Below are 17138 nucleotides of genomic sequence, written 5' to 3'. Positions count from 1 at the left end.
AACTACAGCCCAAGGTCAGACACACACTCCACTGACAGGAGTGATGGTCCGCAGCTCACAGGCACATACATCCAGCCCAAGGTCAAGTGTATGGTACTGCTATTTCAGAGGGAACACACGTGTAAAACACTCTGTCAAGTTGAGAGATGCCAAGCATGAATTCAGCTTGATCGTGACACATTTTATTTCATGTTTTGGATACTAATCAATAGGGTAAAAATGGAAGCCACTCGAAAAGATCCTGTGCTTTTTTGTTTGGTCATAAATAAATGTGCAATTTTAGTTCATATGTGGTTTCTCAGCGTTCAAAAGTTACTAACATGTACACATATGAACTTTTAAAGTACTAATATGTACTATTTAGGGGTAAATAAGGTACAAAGATGTACCTTAGGGTACAGACCCAGCAACAGCATTGTACCTTTTTTATGGGAGAGTGTGGTCTGAAAAATTTGGACAGTATTGTTATTCAAATGAAACTCTTTTAAACACTTTAGATTAGATAATGAACAAAGGAAAAACAGTACACTATCACCGACCACATGTTGTTTGTATTAAGCTGAATCAAACTGAAACTATCATCTGTATTTTTATTACAATGAAAACTTATTTAAGCATTTTTGTGGGCCTTCTTTACAACAGCAAAAAATTAAATTGCACTAAAAGTTTAGCCAAGCTGCTAAGCTGAAGAATTGCTAATCAGCAGCAAAACATTTTCTACCCTTCTGGCAAGGTCAGGGGATCACAGTCCCCTGCTAAATGTCCGAAGCCCCTGAGCCCTGAGGGGTGATATCACCCCCCACACATAGATACACAGCCTGACAGCAGCTAACTTGGTTCGATTGCTTGGTCCAAACTCCACTCCACTACCCTCCCCCTCCCCCCCGCAGGTCTCTTTTTGCAGTGTACTTTCAGGTCCAAACTGAGATATGTTTGTGTCATCAATGTGAGTTACTAGCAGCTGCTCTGCTGTAAACTAGGCGGAGAAGATGCTAAATGGTCGAAACTCTGATGTCAATACCAAAAGCTCTTGTGTGAATGGGCAAAGGGGCTTCTGTAGTGACAAATCAAGTCCCAAACACAGTGTTTTACAGCCGAGCCTGAAACTGCATATCTGGAATTTGTTTTTGTTTTTTTTAAGATGCTTTTATCTCTAGCCAACTTCTTAGAACACTCAGGCAATGAGCCAACAAATATTTTGGAACTAGATAAAGTGAATGCTGCTGTAAACGGGGACTACTACATACTATTGTTACAATGGAATTCTAGAATATGGTTGCAAAACAACCATTGCTATTTATTTTTTTCAAGTAGATGTAAGATTTTTAAAAATAAAAAGATATTTACAAGTAATAATAAAACTCTCCTATTTTAAACAGTTGATTCTTAACAGCTGACTGTCAGCAGGTGCAAATATACAGAAAGATTCAGGCCTTGACTTTACAGCCTACATTTGCTGCTAATGCTTTTGTGGATTAATTTTTATATATATTTAAACAACTCACAGACATCACCAATCGCACTGGAAAATGCTATGTTGCTCAGCTGTATAGATCAGCATCAGAAAACAAAGCCAAATCTAGTTTTCTGTTCAAATGTCTGTAGTCTAATATCTGTACTTCTCTAGACATAAACTCTAAAACTCATTATTCATTAGACTATATCACTCAGGTTCAAGTACATAAATAAAACTGTCTGCTTTACTACAGAAAACTGTGTGTTATTTTATTGGAATCACTGTTGTAATACAAAAAATCAGGCACAGTGCATGCTGCCCTCTAGTGGACTCATTACATCTGTACACCGTACTGTAGCTGTAGAGACTAAATCTTGCAATGCTACTAACATTTCCTGGCACTGAAAGCAAAAAATGACTATTTCAAATTTATCAGATAGAAAACTAACATAAATAACAAAATACAAATTTCATTTGTGCACTCCTCATGTTATCACATTCCCTTGAACCATACATGTTAACAATGCATTTCTGCAACTAAATTAATCTAAAAAACAAATAAACAGCATGTGTCAGTATGTTGCTGTGTGACTGTATTAGAAATACTGTACAAGTCAATGTTCTTTTGGTACACTGACTTTGCGCCTCTTCGGGGCTGATGGCTGGGGATCTTGGCTTAGCGGGAACTCTAACTGAGAGATCTGCAGAGACAGAGGAAGTGTTTAGTTGTGGTAAATTACAGTTAACCAGAACAAGAACACTTGAAAAGCCTGTTTTTATGTGACTGATTTGTTTACTTTACATTTTTTCCTGGCTCGGATTGCACGATAGTCATCAGAATGACACACTGTATTTTGTATTTTAAAACTGTTCGCAAAATTCCAGTGATTATACTGGCAAAAGATGTGATAAAAATCCAACCAACATGACAAGATACAGATATGGGATGTGGACAGTGTATTTCCTACCTGAGGGTCAAAGATGCGTCCGCTCCTGGTCTTCCTTGCATCCACCTTAAGGTCAGCAGTTTTCTTTACCAGACTGTCCATCTAAAATATGCATCACATAATTTAAAACAACTTCCTCTCATCCACAGGCCATTAAAGCAGACTGGTAATTCACTTGTGTGTGTGGTGAATTGTGTAGCGCTACCTTTGCATTTGTTAGGTTAAGATCCTCCTTGCTACTTCTGTGACCCTGTTGTGAGTTTTCCTGAGTTTCTGTAAACGACAGACCATGAGCAACAGTTGCTCGGAGTGGGTTGCATTTTCCTTAATTTAGATTCATGCTGATCTCATTAAACTGGCAAAGCAGAGTCTAATATGCACCTGAGTATTCAATGCCTGCATCAGTGATGACATTCTCCTTTGTTATACACTCCTGCAAGCAAAAACATCCATCTTTTGAGATTCATCCTCACATTTTGTAAAGGTAAGGCAGAAAAGGAAATGAGAAAATATCTGCTAATTATTAAAAAGACCCCACCTGCTGAACTGAAGTCTCAGACATCACTCCATCCTCAAACATGTTCAAAGACCATTTTGTACTCACACATACTACCTCCTCCTCATCAAACTGTTCACGCACATGAAAGACATTTATCACTGCTTTAAATCATTGATTTTATATTTTCTTCCAGACAGATCAGTAGATGTCTAGCTTCTTTATCTCACCGTCTCAAGTCTCTTTTGCTCAGTGGTGACATTCATTCTGAGGCTATGAAAAGGTGTGACCACCTCTCCCATGGTCAGATTTACTGGTTCCCTCTCAAACAACAGCGTCTCATTGTCATCGTCCTTGAAGCCAGGGGGCTGATACTCCTGAGGGGTCACTGAGACACAAATACACACTGACTCTGAACAACACAGTATCGATACCAGAGCAGAGGCCACCAAACATTTTGCAATGAAAAGCTGACAACCAAATTATATGGAGGGTTGTTGTACAAAAGTAAATACTGCATCATATCCAACTGTATTATATTCATTTTATTTAATCAAATTAACTTATATACTCTATATTGGAATGTAAAAATGAAAAATTTTAGAAAAGATAAATTAGAAATAAAAATGTGTTTCAAGGGAATTTCTTCCTCTTGTGATATGATATGGCAGGTCAAATTAAAGGTCATCATGCACCAAATTTGAGCCACAGGCTGTTGTTTGTGCATCTCTGATCTGTATGTTGTGTGAAGATCTGCAATGTATCAAATGCTTTTAAATAACTCAAATAAATATTGAGTTAACCACAATAACTTAAATAAGCACATACTAGAAAAAAACAATACATGAAATTGTCTGTGTCATATAGCAAGCATAAATTTACTAGGGTTGTTCCGATTCCAAAATTCTGGCATCAGTATCGGCGAGTACTTGAGCCCATGTACCGATTTTTCTTAAACAAGACCTAGTTATGCCCGCTAGCTTTGCTTTACGCTGCAAATCGGAAATCAATTCTTCTTCGCTGCTCAGAATGCAAACACAGGAAGTTGTGCTGTGTTGCCACAAGCAACCACTATTTAGAGCAGTAAAGAAATATAAACGTGCTAGCAGTATGTCCACGGTTTGGCAGTATTTCAGACTGGACTAACCAGCCAGTAAAACGGCGACATGTCTCATATGACCTGCTGCAATTTCAAGGGGTGGCACAAGTAACTTAATTAAGCATTTGAAGACACGCCACCCCGAAGAACATGATGTAGACTAACCATGTCCAGTACACTTTTCGCTATTCACCGCGCTCCAGCAACCGCTCCTCCATAGTTGAGAGACAGATAGGCATGTTTGAGTGATCATTCCCTGAGGAAATACCCATTATACAGCCCACACTTTGATTGATGTCTTTAGGACCAATAGTTTTTGAGAAAAGTGGGGAAAAGTACCTCCTCCGCCAGTGTACGGAAAATGATAAGGCTTAACGGTGTTCCATACAGGTTTATAATGGTGTTCTGTACAGTGCGCATAACTTGATTTCATCTGCGATTTTAAATGAAGAAAACATAAAATACCTTTTTCAGTTTACAGTGTTAGATTTGTGGCTGCATTTGAAGTTCTTTTTCACTTAAGAAAAATAATATTACTGTCAAATCTATGTCAGATAATAAAAATACTTTAGTTCACTGTATGTATTTGTTCATGTTTTATTAAGGGATAAGTCTGAAGAATAATTCTATCAATTCATACAGGGCTAGTAGTACATACAGCTGTATATACAGATACACACCCAGGTATCGGATCAGTACTCGGCATCGGCCCATACCCTGAGCCTAGGTATCGGAATCAGTATCGGGAAGGGAAAAAGGGTATTGGAACATCTCTAAAATTTACCCTCATCATAGTAGAAGAGTTTCATGTTGAGGCAGATGTTGTCAGGCAGCGGGCCGAGATGTTGCATCAGCACGTAAAGTTTGCGCACCAGCAGCATACTGGACTTCTGGGTGTTGTCACAGGTGATTTTACTCTCATTCTGCCCATTTTTGCTGGAAACACGGACAATTATTTTCAAAAGTGCAACATTAATATAGTCAATATGCAAACACATGGTAGTAAATAATAATGCTGTAAAAATGTTATTAGGACATTCTATACAAATACAAGTTATGTATTTTGGGCTGAACATAGTAAGTTAATGGTTGTAATCCATAAACTAGTTTTGATAACTGCTCAGACAGATAGGCCACCTCTCAAAGTCCATCTGAGGTCCGTTCTCTGTGTACTTGATTTTAAACTGGTAGCATTCGGTCACTTTCTACAACAAAAGCAAAAATGCAAAAGTAAAAATGGAAATTCAAAGTCTTAAATAAACAAGGTCATCATGCACTGATTTCATTATTATTATATTATTTTCAAAAGGTAAGTAACATTCAAGTATGGTGTCTGATCACCTGTGGATTGTCTGGATCACAGTAAATCTACAAGTAAAAAAGTAACATTTTCATTTAAAAAATATTATTATAAGATACAGCATATAAACTAGTATACTTCTGCATGCAAAGTCTAGTTTTAAATTGATTACTGTTTGTTTTGAAATCCATTAGTTAATACTCACTGATAGAAGAACCATGCGCAGCTGATAAAGTAAAGCAGATGCAAAAGGTCAAAAGGTTCAATGGTTACTGAGAGTGATGACCAGTATATATCTGGTTACTAAACTGGTTATTACCTATAAAAAAAAAATCTACAAAAATACAGAAGAGGGCAAAAGCACAGACTTACGTATCTTTTTTGAAGTGCATCAAAACATCCCTGCAACCTGAAATAGTAGAGGTAAGATACTCTCCAAACAGCATGTTATACTTCCAAATGATGTATATGCACTTTATTAAGGAAATATTACCACTGCACAATCTGCTGTGCACCAGGACAGCTATGCTCTCGCAGTATTAGGACTTTCAGCTCTGTGAAAAGAAAGAAATAATGAAAAAAAAAAAGTTGATCAGGATTTCTGTTACCTGTACCACTCTGATGTATCACTTTTACCTCCAACATATTTGTGTCCATAGGCCTTTTCTGGGAAAAGACCTCTGAGGTAAGTGATGCTTGAGACAGCAATGGCTAAAAGTTTCTTCACAAGCACCAGTGACTGTTGTTCGGTGGACACCACATCAGGCAGCATCTGACAGCTCTGAAAAACACATAAAAAAACACATTCAGTAAGAAACATACATTTACAGCTAATGGAAAGGCTAGCAAAAGCCTGGACAAACTAAAGTTAAATTAGCGTCACACAGTACGTGGTATTGCGCTAAATGTGAAAAGAAAGAAAAACAACTTTACCTGTACAGGACGCAATTTCTGTTCACAAGCCATGATGACTGTAACAAAACCCTAAAATTAGCATCAGCAAATATAATGAGCGATTTTCAGTTAACGTTATGTCACTGCCTTTGGTATTCGGCAAATGCGGCAGATTTTCAGTCACTCAAAAGCACATAAATATGTAAAGAATATAATTATCTTACCAGATAAAGTTGACAGTAAAAATCTCAGTGATTCTGACGGACGGTTAAACTGTACAATAATGGCAAATATACTAATATGCGATAATTACGTTGGCCCGTCTCAACCGACTTTTAACCGCCAGTCACTCTCGCGCGCAATCCATAGAGCGCGTGCGCGAGTCAGCCATAAACCCCTGCGTGACGTCATGCCGAAAAGAGGAGAGCTAGAGTGCGGAAATATAACATAACAGGATAACAACAAAATGTGACTTCTCTTTTATTTCTTGTCTAATTATGTGTAAGTACCATATAAACAATCACACATGGGCTTATGAAAAGTTAATACAAAAATAAAATCATGCCATTTTGAATATAGAAAAGAGCATCAAATCGGTTACCGTTTTTTTTCTTTTTACATTTTGTCAATTGTTTTTGTGTATTGACATACAATTTCTTATAAAGTTTGACTGTTTGTGACAAGAAAGCATTTAAAAAACTAAAATCTTAGAAATGGAGACAAAACATTTTTTAAAATACAGTATTTTTTTTATCATCAGCGCATTGTTAAAATTACTAAATGCACTGATCTATATAAATGTCATTCTCACCTCAGGTTATGCCAGCCTTGAACACAGTGGGGAAATATAACACATTTGGGGTAGGGGATTGCAGATTTACTTATTTAAACGTCATAGCATGACTGATGAATTGTAAATGAAGTCAATTTAGGCCTAGGCCCTATAATTACTATCTGAAAAATAGTAATTAAAAGGTCTCTCCTATATAACAGTATTGTCGCTGGCATGATACATATGAAAAACCTGCCATTTATTGAGAGTTTTTAATCAACGTCTCCTGAAGATTGTAATACCATTTAACAGTTTAAATTGCCCCATAATGTTTATTATTGTGTGAGCTCCCAAAGACATTGTAGCCTACCATTGGTCACTTTTCTATTTTGATGAGACTATTGGAAATCTACTGGCTGATTCTCCTGTCTGTCAAACATCAATCCAGATTCCTATTGGCTCTTCCGCTGCGTGGCCGTCCTCCAAAATGACGTCACTGCAGCGAACGCCATTTTGATACTGAACACCGTGGGTGGACTAGATCGGGTACGAATAGACAGCGAAATTTACACTCAAACACGTTGATTAATTGGTCAGCAAACGCAGAGCAGCCATGTCATCAGATAACCAGGACACGGAGACGCATTCGGAGCAGATGGACGAGACTCAGGTGGGGATTAGACTCGGGCTGCGCCTCGCTCGGTGCAGTCTCTTGTGGTGTCTGTCAGTTTCATCCACTATAATGTCATTACGCGTAAATACTGTTATATTGAAATGGATGCTTGCTTCTTGCTCATTGACACCTTTAACACAGAAATCTCTCTGACTCTTTGCAATTCGATTTCTGAGCTGTCACCTGCATGAGTTGAATAAGGTGATAGACGAGCATTCCACAAGCATGAGCCTCCTTTTGATTGGTCAGGGAGCTCAGACGTCACGAAATAACAGTGTTTGATTGGTTTATTCTGTCACTTTAGATTTTGTCACGCCTATCTTAACCTGATGGTGTCAGTTGGGTTGTATGAACGAAAATAACTGGGGCGCCCATTTTTCATGTTTCCGCATAATGTTGTTAAGTTGTCAAGCTAAACTATGATAACCAAGTTCTAATCTTTATTTATTTGAACTAGCCACGCTCAGTTTATTTAAGACATTCATAGAAAACACACAGTGTTTATTGACAATTTTGTGCTAAAATGGCATGCATACATGAGAAAATTAGATTCAGGACACCACCACAAGTCCCAAGTACTTGCAGTTTTTAAGAGTAGTTTTGACTGAGGGGAACATAATAGCCTTGTTTGCGCTTTTTCCAGATGGTGCTGAATATAGCAGCTCATAAATTACTTGTTATAGATCCTAGTGAATCAGCATATCGGACTTAATCAGAAGAGTATGTTTCTTCTTCAGGTCTTTTGTGTTTATTAATGCCAAACTGTGTGTGGAAATTGCTATCAGTGGAGGAAAAAATACATATTAAAAAACAACAACTTTTTGTTCTATAGACCTGATCAAAAAACTGATCAATATCATGGGAGAAAAATAAAATGCTATCTCTTGGATCCTTTCTGAGTTGAATAGACTCTGTATTTGTGTTTTGAAATGCTGTTTTATAAATTGTTTTTGACTCACGGAGACTCATAGGGTGTAGCATGTAGAATTAGTTACTGTGTCGAGATGATTTACAAACCTGTTTTTCTGCAGTCTGCTTTCTGCTACAATTGCATGAAAATGTATGTGTCTTTTAGCCAGCATAACAAGAATTAAAGATCTGCCACTTGTTGACACACGGTCTAGTCATTTGAGAAAAATGGTCTTTATCTCAAGTCATGCAGTTATAATGGAAGCATGCTTAAACATCTATACTGCGGTCTATATCATTAGTCTTCTCTAAAGGCTGCTTTTTTGTTGTTTACAATTATCCAGGCCTCAGTCTAAACACACCCCCACATGATTCCTCAGTTTAGGGCAAAACGGAGGATGATTCAAAATGCAACCAAACAACTGAGGTCCTCAAATATTTGTCTTTCTGTAGCCTTCTGTAATCTTGTGTTTTGCTGTCCTGTGTAAGACCTGACGACCAATTTGGCTGTTTTACTGGTCAAAACAATTATCTCATCTTACACCACAACGAGCTAGAAAGGTGAAGATGTTTACAAATAGTCTAAACTCGAATGACAGAATTTCCAGACATTCAGATTGAAACCAAAATTTAGTTTCCCTATCGAAAAGTGAAGTCAGAAAACACCTGGGAATTTAATGGCAAGCTAAACAGTCCTGCTGTACCTTGCCCTGAAATGTGATTAATGACCACACCTTTTGGGAATTACTGGAGGAACAATAACATGATGAAAGGGGTTTTGTTTTATTGTTGTGTTATGATATTGTTGGTGTGATATTGTTGATTATTAGTTTGTTCCTTCTTCCTCTTTATAGTCATGGTAATATGACTAAATAAAAAAGCAAACTACTTTTTCTGTTTTATAAAGATTGTTTACATAATTACAAATCATTTCATACCTCTTTAAAAAAAATAGGGTAAACGTACCTATTAAGCTCACCAATATCTACATTGAGACATTTTTAGTGCACAAGATATTGGTTTCAGTACAAAAAGTAATGTTAAAATAAAATATTAATCTCTCACACAAAAATATTTAATTTTATTTTAAATGACAAAAGCATTTCAATTAAGATATACATCATTAAATTCAAAAAGTCTGGCTGGGCTTAATGGGTATATTTTTGTACCCTTTAAGCACACCCCTGTTCCCATTAAGCTCACATCATGTTTTATTAAAAATTCTTGTTTATTTTAAGGAAAATTTTTAAAGAATAATTGTAAAAATATATATTTTTGAAGGTACAAAGTCAATCACAAAAAAAAAAAAAAACCAGAACACTAAAATCAAGCAACAAGGCATTCAATTTGGTCAGTTATATATTCATAATGAAGTGTCATTTAAACACATTGCAACATCTATACCAGTCCACGTTCAGCTAAGTAATACATTCAAAAATCAAATAAAACAAACCAATAAAACAATTCATGGGGATGAACACAGAAACTAGCCTCATTATGAAACCTATTTTTAAATGGATGTCAACTTATCTATATTCTCTTAAGGCTGGAATACGCTACACGATTTTTGTCCCGATTTTCCACCGATTTACAGTCTGGAGAAGTTGATGCTAGTTGCCAAAGATCAGAGCCAGTCTGCAGATTTGAGTCGACAGAATCCATAAAAAATCGATTAACTTAAAATGACAACCATCAGTTAATATTTAAAGTCTGTTTATGAAGTATTTACATTGACATTCAATGTGGAAGAGCTTAAAGAGAGCACACTGAGCTTAATTGGAGCAGCAACAATTTTTAATAAATTTCATGTAATATTTATTAAAATGACAGGATTTTTGTTAAATAAATAGTCTAGGTCATGTATTAAGTTCATACATATTTTAATATGAACAACTATTATTAACAATATCTATGAAATTATACTTTTTCTTATTGATGTTACACTGAAGCTGTGTGATTTTCATAGTCGTGTACCCTTTAAGCTCACCTTAAAATAATATGAAATCGTTCAAAATTACAGCACTGTAAAACGACAGACCAGCAATAAACTGTCAATTTATAATATTATGGATGTAAAACACAAGCCAGTAATGCCTGTGATTGAATATGTTATATGCATAGCTCACAATCTTATACTGTTAAGTATATAATATGCATAGTTGATTGCTAAATTTAGGGGCTATGTGCTATAGTCTCCGAGTCACAGGGCTCAAGTCCAAGTCAAGTCTCGAGTCATTGCTGCCAAAGTCTAAGTCGAGTCTCAAGTCTTCTTTAATTATGTTGAGTCGAGTCGCAAGTCATCAAATTTGGGACTCGAGCCCGAGTCAAGTCTCGAGTCCACACCCCTGGTGATTACAGTACTGAGCCACTGCAATGTAGCAGCTATAATGCTATTAAATTAAAGATGATATACCATAGAGCAAAAAAACAAACAAAAAAAGAACAGTGAAAGTAACAAAAACTTGTAAAATACATTTTAATGTGCATAATTAAGTGTGAAAATAACCGAAGGATATACAGTAAAACCAAAAATTAGTATAAAAAAAAGTATAATTTTTGATATTTTTTTTACTAGTGGGTGCAGGTCACTAGGACATTTATCTAAGTGAGGATAGCAAAATAAAGTAAATTGTTACATATTATACCCGAAAATGTTTCATACAGTGGACTACCAATAAAACTGATACAAATTTGGAACCAAAAATAATTCATACCGAATCTGGGAAAAAATTGAAGTTCAATTTTGGTTGACAGCATGCCCAGGAGACTACAGGTTGTCATTAAGGCTAAGGGTTGCCCGACAAAGTATTGATAGTTGTGTAAATATTGTCATACTAACAGCTGTCTGAATAATTTTGGTTGATTGTAATCCATTACATACCTTTCTATCAAAGTTATCTGACATTATCAAGCTGAATTTGTTCTGACGCAGTTTAACTCTGAGTTCTTGTCATATTTTATTAGCATAAACTATAGCGAATAAACTGTGATAATGTGAGAAATGTTGAAGGTGTCTGAATAAATTTTGGTTTGACTGTATCTATTTGATAAATTAAGTTAACCAATTAACATTATACATACTATTTTGGTTTCTGTACCCAATATTTAATAAATGTACAAATGCAATGAAAATATCGGCATCGCTACTCAGTATCGGCAAGTACCAAAAATAAAAGTATCGGTATCGGGTGAGTACTGGAAAAAGTGGTATCGGTGCATCCCTAGTAACAAACATATCAATTGGTTAAGACATCAAGTAGGATTTTCTTTTTATAATCTGATTTCAAAAATGGAAGTGTGCTTAATTGGTATGTTTCCCCTACTTTCAAATGGCAAGGATTCAGTAACTGATCAAGTGACGGTAAACACTTTTACATTGTTACAAAAAATTTGTTTCAGATAAATACTGAAACAAGCAGCACAACTGTTTTTAACAGTGATGATAATTATTGTTTATTGAGCACCAAATTGAGCAGTCGTGGCCTAATGGATAGAGTCGGACTTGTAACCCGAAGGTCGTGACTCATGGGTTCGAGTCTCGGGTCCGGCAGAAATTGTTGGTGGGGGGAGTGAATAACCAGCGCTCTCTCCACCTTCAATACTACGAGTGAGGTGAGACCCTTGAGCAAGACACCGAACCCCCAACTGCTCCACGGGCGCTGCACCATTGGCTGCCCACTGCTCCGGGTGTGTGTTCACGGTGTATGTGTGTGTTCACTGCTGTGTGTGTGCACTTGGATGGGTTAAATGCAGAGCACAAATTCCGAGTATGGGTCACCATACTTGGCCACACATCACTTCACTTTCACTTTCAAATCAATATATTACAAACGATAATGTGACACTGGAGACTGGAGTAATGGCTGCTGAAAATTCAGCTTTAACATCACAAGAATAGAATATTGCAATAGAAAAGTGTTATTTTATGTTGTAATAATATTTTGCAATAATAATGTATACTGTATTTTTGAACAAATAAATACAGCTTTGATGAGCATAAGAGACTTCTTTTAGAAACATTAAAAAGAACATACTAACCCCAAACTTTTGAACAGCAGTGTGCATATAAGAATTTTACACTAAGAATTTTTAAAGCATTTACTAATATCTAATAACTACACATTGCAATAAATGTTTTTCAGGAATCCCAGGACACAAACTCAAACCCAGTGCGGACAGAGGAGGCCAAATTGAAAGCAAAGTATCCAAACTTGGGTCAAAAGCCAGGTGGCTCTGACTTCCTGATGAAGAGACTGCAGAAAGGGGTAATTTTTAAAATTTCAACAACTGAAAAAAAGCGTGTTTTAAAGTAGTGGTTGACTGATATTTTACAAATATCGGCATCGGCCGATAAGTTCTTCTGTTTGGCCAATGCGTTCGAGGCGGGACTTTTATTTTGACGGCGCACAGTTATTTTGAGCACACAGTGCTCACATTCTCCCTAGTTTGGGAGGAATTAAATTTACAAAAAGTATTATAACCATTGCTTTTATATTATTAGTAACAGAAAGGCAAACATTATAATACTTTCTCGTTTGCCATCAGCATTCAGCAAATATGCATGTATATCAAAATCTTTGAAAGACTAATGAACATTTAATTTCACAAACGTTGGAAACTTGGTCGAATCCAGTTGTGAGATCTTGTGAAATGTGCATTTGTATTGCATGATCGCGTGTGGTCTGTGTGACGGTCAGTCTGTGTGAATTGAATGCAGACAGGAGGAAACGCGCAATCAACAAACTTTAAACTCGTGATTTCAAATTATGCTGCGCTAAATTATGCTGCGTTTTATGTATTTGCCCACTGTCATATTCATGTCATTTTCACTGTGTGCTGTATGTAAAATGACTGTTACCTTGGCTTTATTTGAACAATATGATTCCCAATGCACACAAACTTCCCAGAATACTGAGTGCCCTGTTAGTTACAGTGTTTACTTCCTTTTTAATTATATATTTTTAAAGTATTTATTTGTGAAAAATACTTTGTCATCTAAAACAAGTATGTTTATTTTACACACTTATTTTTTAATCTTTTTTCAAATGATTTCTTAAATATTAATTAAAATAAATAAAATTATATCGGCCATCGGCCACCCTGCTTTCCAAGATATCGGAGTCAGCTGTCAAAAAAAAATCAATATTGGTCGACCACTATTTTAAAGGCATCCATTCATACAGATTTTTGTACAGTTCCAGGTGCTTACAACATAGCCAAAACAAACAATACCTTTTTATTATTTCTTAAAATTTCAATTTGCTTTTTTTGTCTCCAGCAAAAGTATTTTGACTCAGGAGATTACAACATGGCCAAGGCAAAGATGAAGAACAAACAGTTGCCTGCCGCAGCCGGTCCAGACAAGAACATTGTGACCGGGGATCACATTCCAACCCCTCAAGACCTTCCGCAGAGAAAGTCCTCATTGGTTACAAGTAAACTGGCAGGCTAACGTCACCCATAAGTTTTGAATAAACCTTCTTACCAAACTTCCAAAACCTCCCCAGCCCCGCCAGACCAGCTTCATCAGGACTGGCTATCAATTTATTTGTTTTCATTTGGGTCTAGGGTTTTGCTGTCATTTTCGTTTCACTTCAGTAGGTCTAACCAACCCAGCTCTGTTACCCTCTTCAGTGTCCCACATAGAGTAGGAATAAACTAAACCCTCGGTACTTCAGGCCCCGGTGGAGCATGATGCACTTTACTCTGTGTACCCTGTACATCAGTGATATTATGAACAAAACCCAGAAGACTTCATAAAATGCTGTTCAAAAGATACTTTTAAAAGTGTCAAATAATTTGAAAATGATTTAAGATTGTTTTAAAAGGCATTTTCTTCTTTATAGATAATACTTGACAGCAATTGGCCCCAGATGTACATTGGCAGCCCTCTTTATCATTCATAATGACAAATGAATGAATGTTTTATGAGAATTTCTTTGAAAAAGTCTGAACAAATGGTAAGAGCAATTTTGGTAAAGAGTGGCTGGTAGCCGTGTAGCCTTCATCCGCTCTTCTACCTCTCACTCTCTAAATATGGCTCAGTTGAACCGAATAACGGCTGCTTCTGACTGGATTGTTTTACTATTCTCAGCCTTCACCTTCCATGGTAGGATCTGAGCAAGCGGTTCCAATCAGGCTGATTAGATTATAGTAATCTCAGTTTTTGGGTGTAAACAGAGAATGTTGTAATTCACTGATTATAGCCAAGAGCAGAAATGGTCTTTGAATGTGGCATGATAACAAAAGGGGCTTAAGAAAATGATCTTGTCATCGCACAAAGCATGCGTTAAAAGATAAAGTATGTTCATAGAAAGTAGTGGCTATATGTGTTAAATCATTAGGGCATCTGGAGTCATTCTGTACACTAACAGCAGTGTATTTATTAATGGGATTAATGTGCGATATTTTGTGATATTCGACGCATATATAGTGTGAAGCACATGACCCCTTTGATCATCTCAGATAATGACGACATAATCATCTTGTCCATCTTAACAAAATTAGTCGATTTGATCCTAAATATCTTTTTGTTTTCTGAGGAATGAGATGCGGAAGGAAATTTGCAGAATTAAGCAGCACCTTTGGTTCAATATTTGTAAAATATTTTAGATCTAAACAGTAAAATTCTCTACTTAAACTTGGACAAAGTTACATGTTTAAACATATAAAAAGTATTGAAAAACATTACCAATAGATTGCTTTGACATGCAGCTTATTATCGGGCTTCAAACCAACATCAGTTATACAAATGACTTTAGGGAATATTATATCCTGTAACCCATTTGTTTCCTTAATTTTCTCATCATTTAGCAAAGTGTCCTTCTTCAGAGGGCATGAATCGATTAACCTCTGTAGCTTCTTCAAAGTCTGAAGAAGTCTGTGCAGGGCTGTTGTAAATCATTGGTAACTCTGTAGTGGATCTTAACAGCTAATTTATTCCAGGCTGTAAGACTTTGTACACTCCTTACAGAGTCCTAGAATGAGGTTAGATACTTTACAGAGCAAATCTAGACTCAAACTAGGCAGTCAATCCAGGTGTCTAAGTCAGGATTTGCATAGTCTAATCAAGTTGCCCCTTCTAAAACCACATACTCACCTACACGTGGCCTGAAGATTTAAAATAAAATGTGTTTAGCCATGTGAAGTTAACATGTTATTCTTGGCAAAAACAAAATTACTGTACTATCACTATGTAAATCTCACTAAAAGGTGAATTACATGTAAGGGATTGAATGTGTTTTTTCATGTATGGTTGAGGTGCTGGTGGCAGTTGGCAATACATCAGGGAAATATGATGGTCTTGCACTTAGTTTTTGTCACTTGATGGTATGTGTGGATGTACAATGTTTCCTTTGAGGAATGCGTTATTGCACAATGCTAGGAGATAATCTTATTTTGTGCTGCAGCCAAATTGTAAATAGTCAAACTGTGCATCTGGTGTCATATTTGTGCATTTTGTCTTGCATTATACGTCTCAGTTGTCTTTCCAATATACACCAAGTTTGTGTTTTATCTTTTATTTGTTAATATTGTGTGTCTGAATCTCTCTCTGCTTTTTGATGCAACATATTGACAACATCATCAATTCTAGTGTGAGAAACGTAAATATTGGGGATAAGGATGCTTGTATTGTAATCAAAGACAACTTTTTAATTGGTTGGATTAAATTCGGACAAATCTGCTCTAAAAACCTTTCCACTATACTTCAAAGTAATATTCATGGTAACTACATATTAACTCTAAATCTACTACTTCAGGCGCTCTCTGTTAGACACACAAAGATGTATTCTTTGCATACTTTATGGAGCTTTTAGTCTTTAATTATTTTATTTTTGTGCCCCATTTATATATTCTTTATTGTTTCAGATGTTTTGCTTGAATTAAATTGTGTTTGAAAGTGGATTTCCAGATCTTTCCAGGGTCATCTGGTCTCTTACAATTATATTTACATGGAAGGATGGCGAATTACGCAGTAAAGATAGATGTTTAAAATGAATACTGGAGCTATGTCTGAACTTCAAATAAAGTTTTACATTAATAACAAAACCGCTGAGTGGTACTTTTTAATTTTTCTAACAAAAATGTCCATATGTGTACCTTTGTGATATTAAAAACTTGTATTATAGTGCAAGTAAATTGTGTCTACTAGTTGCAAATGTGCCCATTTCTATCTTGTTTGCAAAATTAAATGGGGCTCTTTGAAAATATATAAACTTATCCGTGAGAAATCAGAAGCTTTGGCTGCTTGCAATTTGCTTTTCTGTTCTACAACTATCTCTCACTAGAGGGAGCGCCACTCTTTGAAAAGCTGAAATGGGCGGACCAACAAAAGAAAAACATAGGGTGGAATTTTTAAACCCAAACATAAGAATACAGATGTTGTTTTTATGAACTCCTCTGGTCGTTCATAAACTGAATTGGTCGTTAATCCTACCAAACACCTAGCTGTGAAACATTTTGACATCAAATTTTAAATAGCCTATTATTGCCTCTGCTGATGCAAACCCGGTGCTTTTTTGCGAAGAGAATGTAAACATTCTCATTGTGACAGATTTGGGGGCTTTACACAAATGTGGGGCGCATTTTACG

At 36.2% G+C, this 17138-nt stretch overlaps 2 protein-coding genes across 3 annotated transcripts; one reads left to right on the top strand and one right to left on the bottom strand.

Annotated features, from left to right (window-relative positions):
- Window positions 1-1695: 1695 nt before the first annotated feature.
- On the bottom strand, window positions 1696-6608 carry hormad1 (HORMA domain containing 1). Of its 2 annotated transcripts, none has more exons than XM_058747135.1 (15): window positions 6417-6608; window positions 6232-6282; window positions 5935-6079; window positions 5792-5852; window positions 5671-5707; window positions 5504-5524; window positions 5340-5366; window positions 5136-5203; window positions 4783-4934; window positions 3130-3287; window positions 2942-3031; window positions 2785-2836; window positions 2609-2676; window positions 2425-2505; window positions 1696-2157 (listed from the first exon to the last, which is right to left on the bottom strand). In XM_058747135.1, the coding sequence occupies exons 2-15, from the start codon at window positions 6262-6264 to the stop codon at window positions 2071-2073; spliced, it is 1080 nt and encodes a 359-aa protein (XP_058603118.1). In that variant the 5' UTR covers window positions 6265-6282; window positions 6417-6608; the 3' UTR covers window positions 1696-2070. The 2 variants fall into 2 exon arrangements, with proteins under 2 accessions (XP_058603118.1, XP_058603117.1); XM_058747134.1 differs by having other exon boundaries at window positions 1697-2157; window positions 6232-6269; window positions 6417-6603.
- A 754-nt stretch (window positions 6609-7362) lies between these two features.
- Window positions 7363-16589, top strand: ensab (endosulfine alpha b). The gene is made up of 3 exons (XM_058747136.1): window positions 7363-7634; window positions 12689-12811; window positions 13825-16589. The coding sequence occupies exons 1-3, from the start codon at window positions 7578-7580 to the stop codon at window positions 13996-13998; spliced, it is 354 nt and encodes a 117-aa protein (XP_058603119.1). The 5' UTR covers window positions 7363-7577; the 3' UTR covers window positions 13999-16589.
- The last annotated feature ends 549 nt before the right edge of the window (window positions 16590-17138 follow it).

Source organism: Onychostoma macrolepis, chromosome 16 (assembly GCF_012432095.1).
Source record: "Onychostoma macrolepis isolate SWU-2019 chromosome 16, ASM1243209v1, whole genome shotgun sequence".
Taxonomy (NCBI): Eukaryota; Metazoa; Chordata; class Actinopteri; order Cypriniformes; family Cyprinidae; genus Onychostoma; species Onychostoma macrolepis.
The sequence above is the reverse complement of the archived record's forward strand: the minus strand, read 5'-3'. Positions and strand labels throughout refer to the sequence as shown.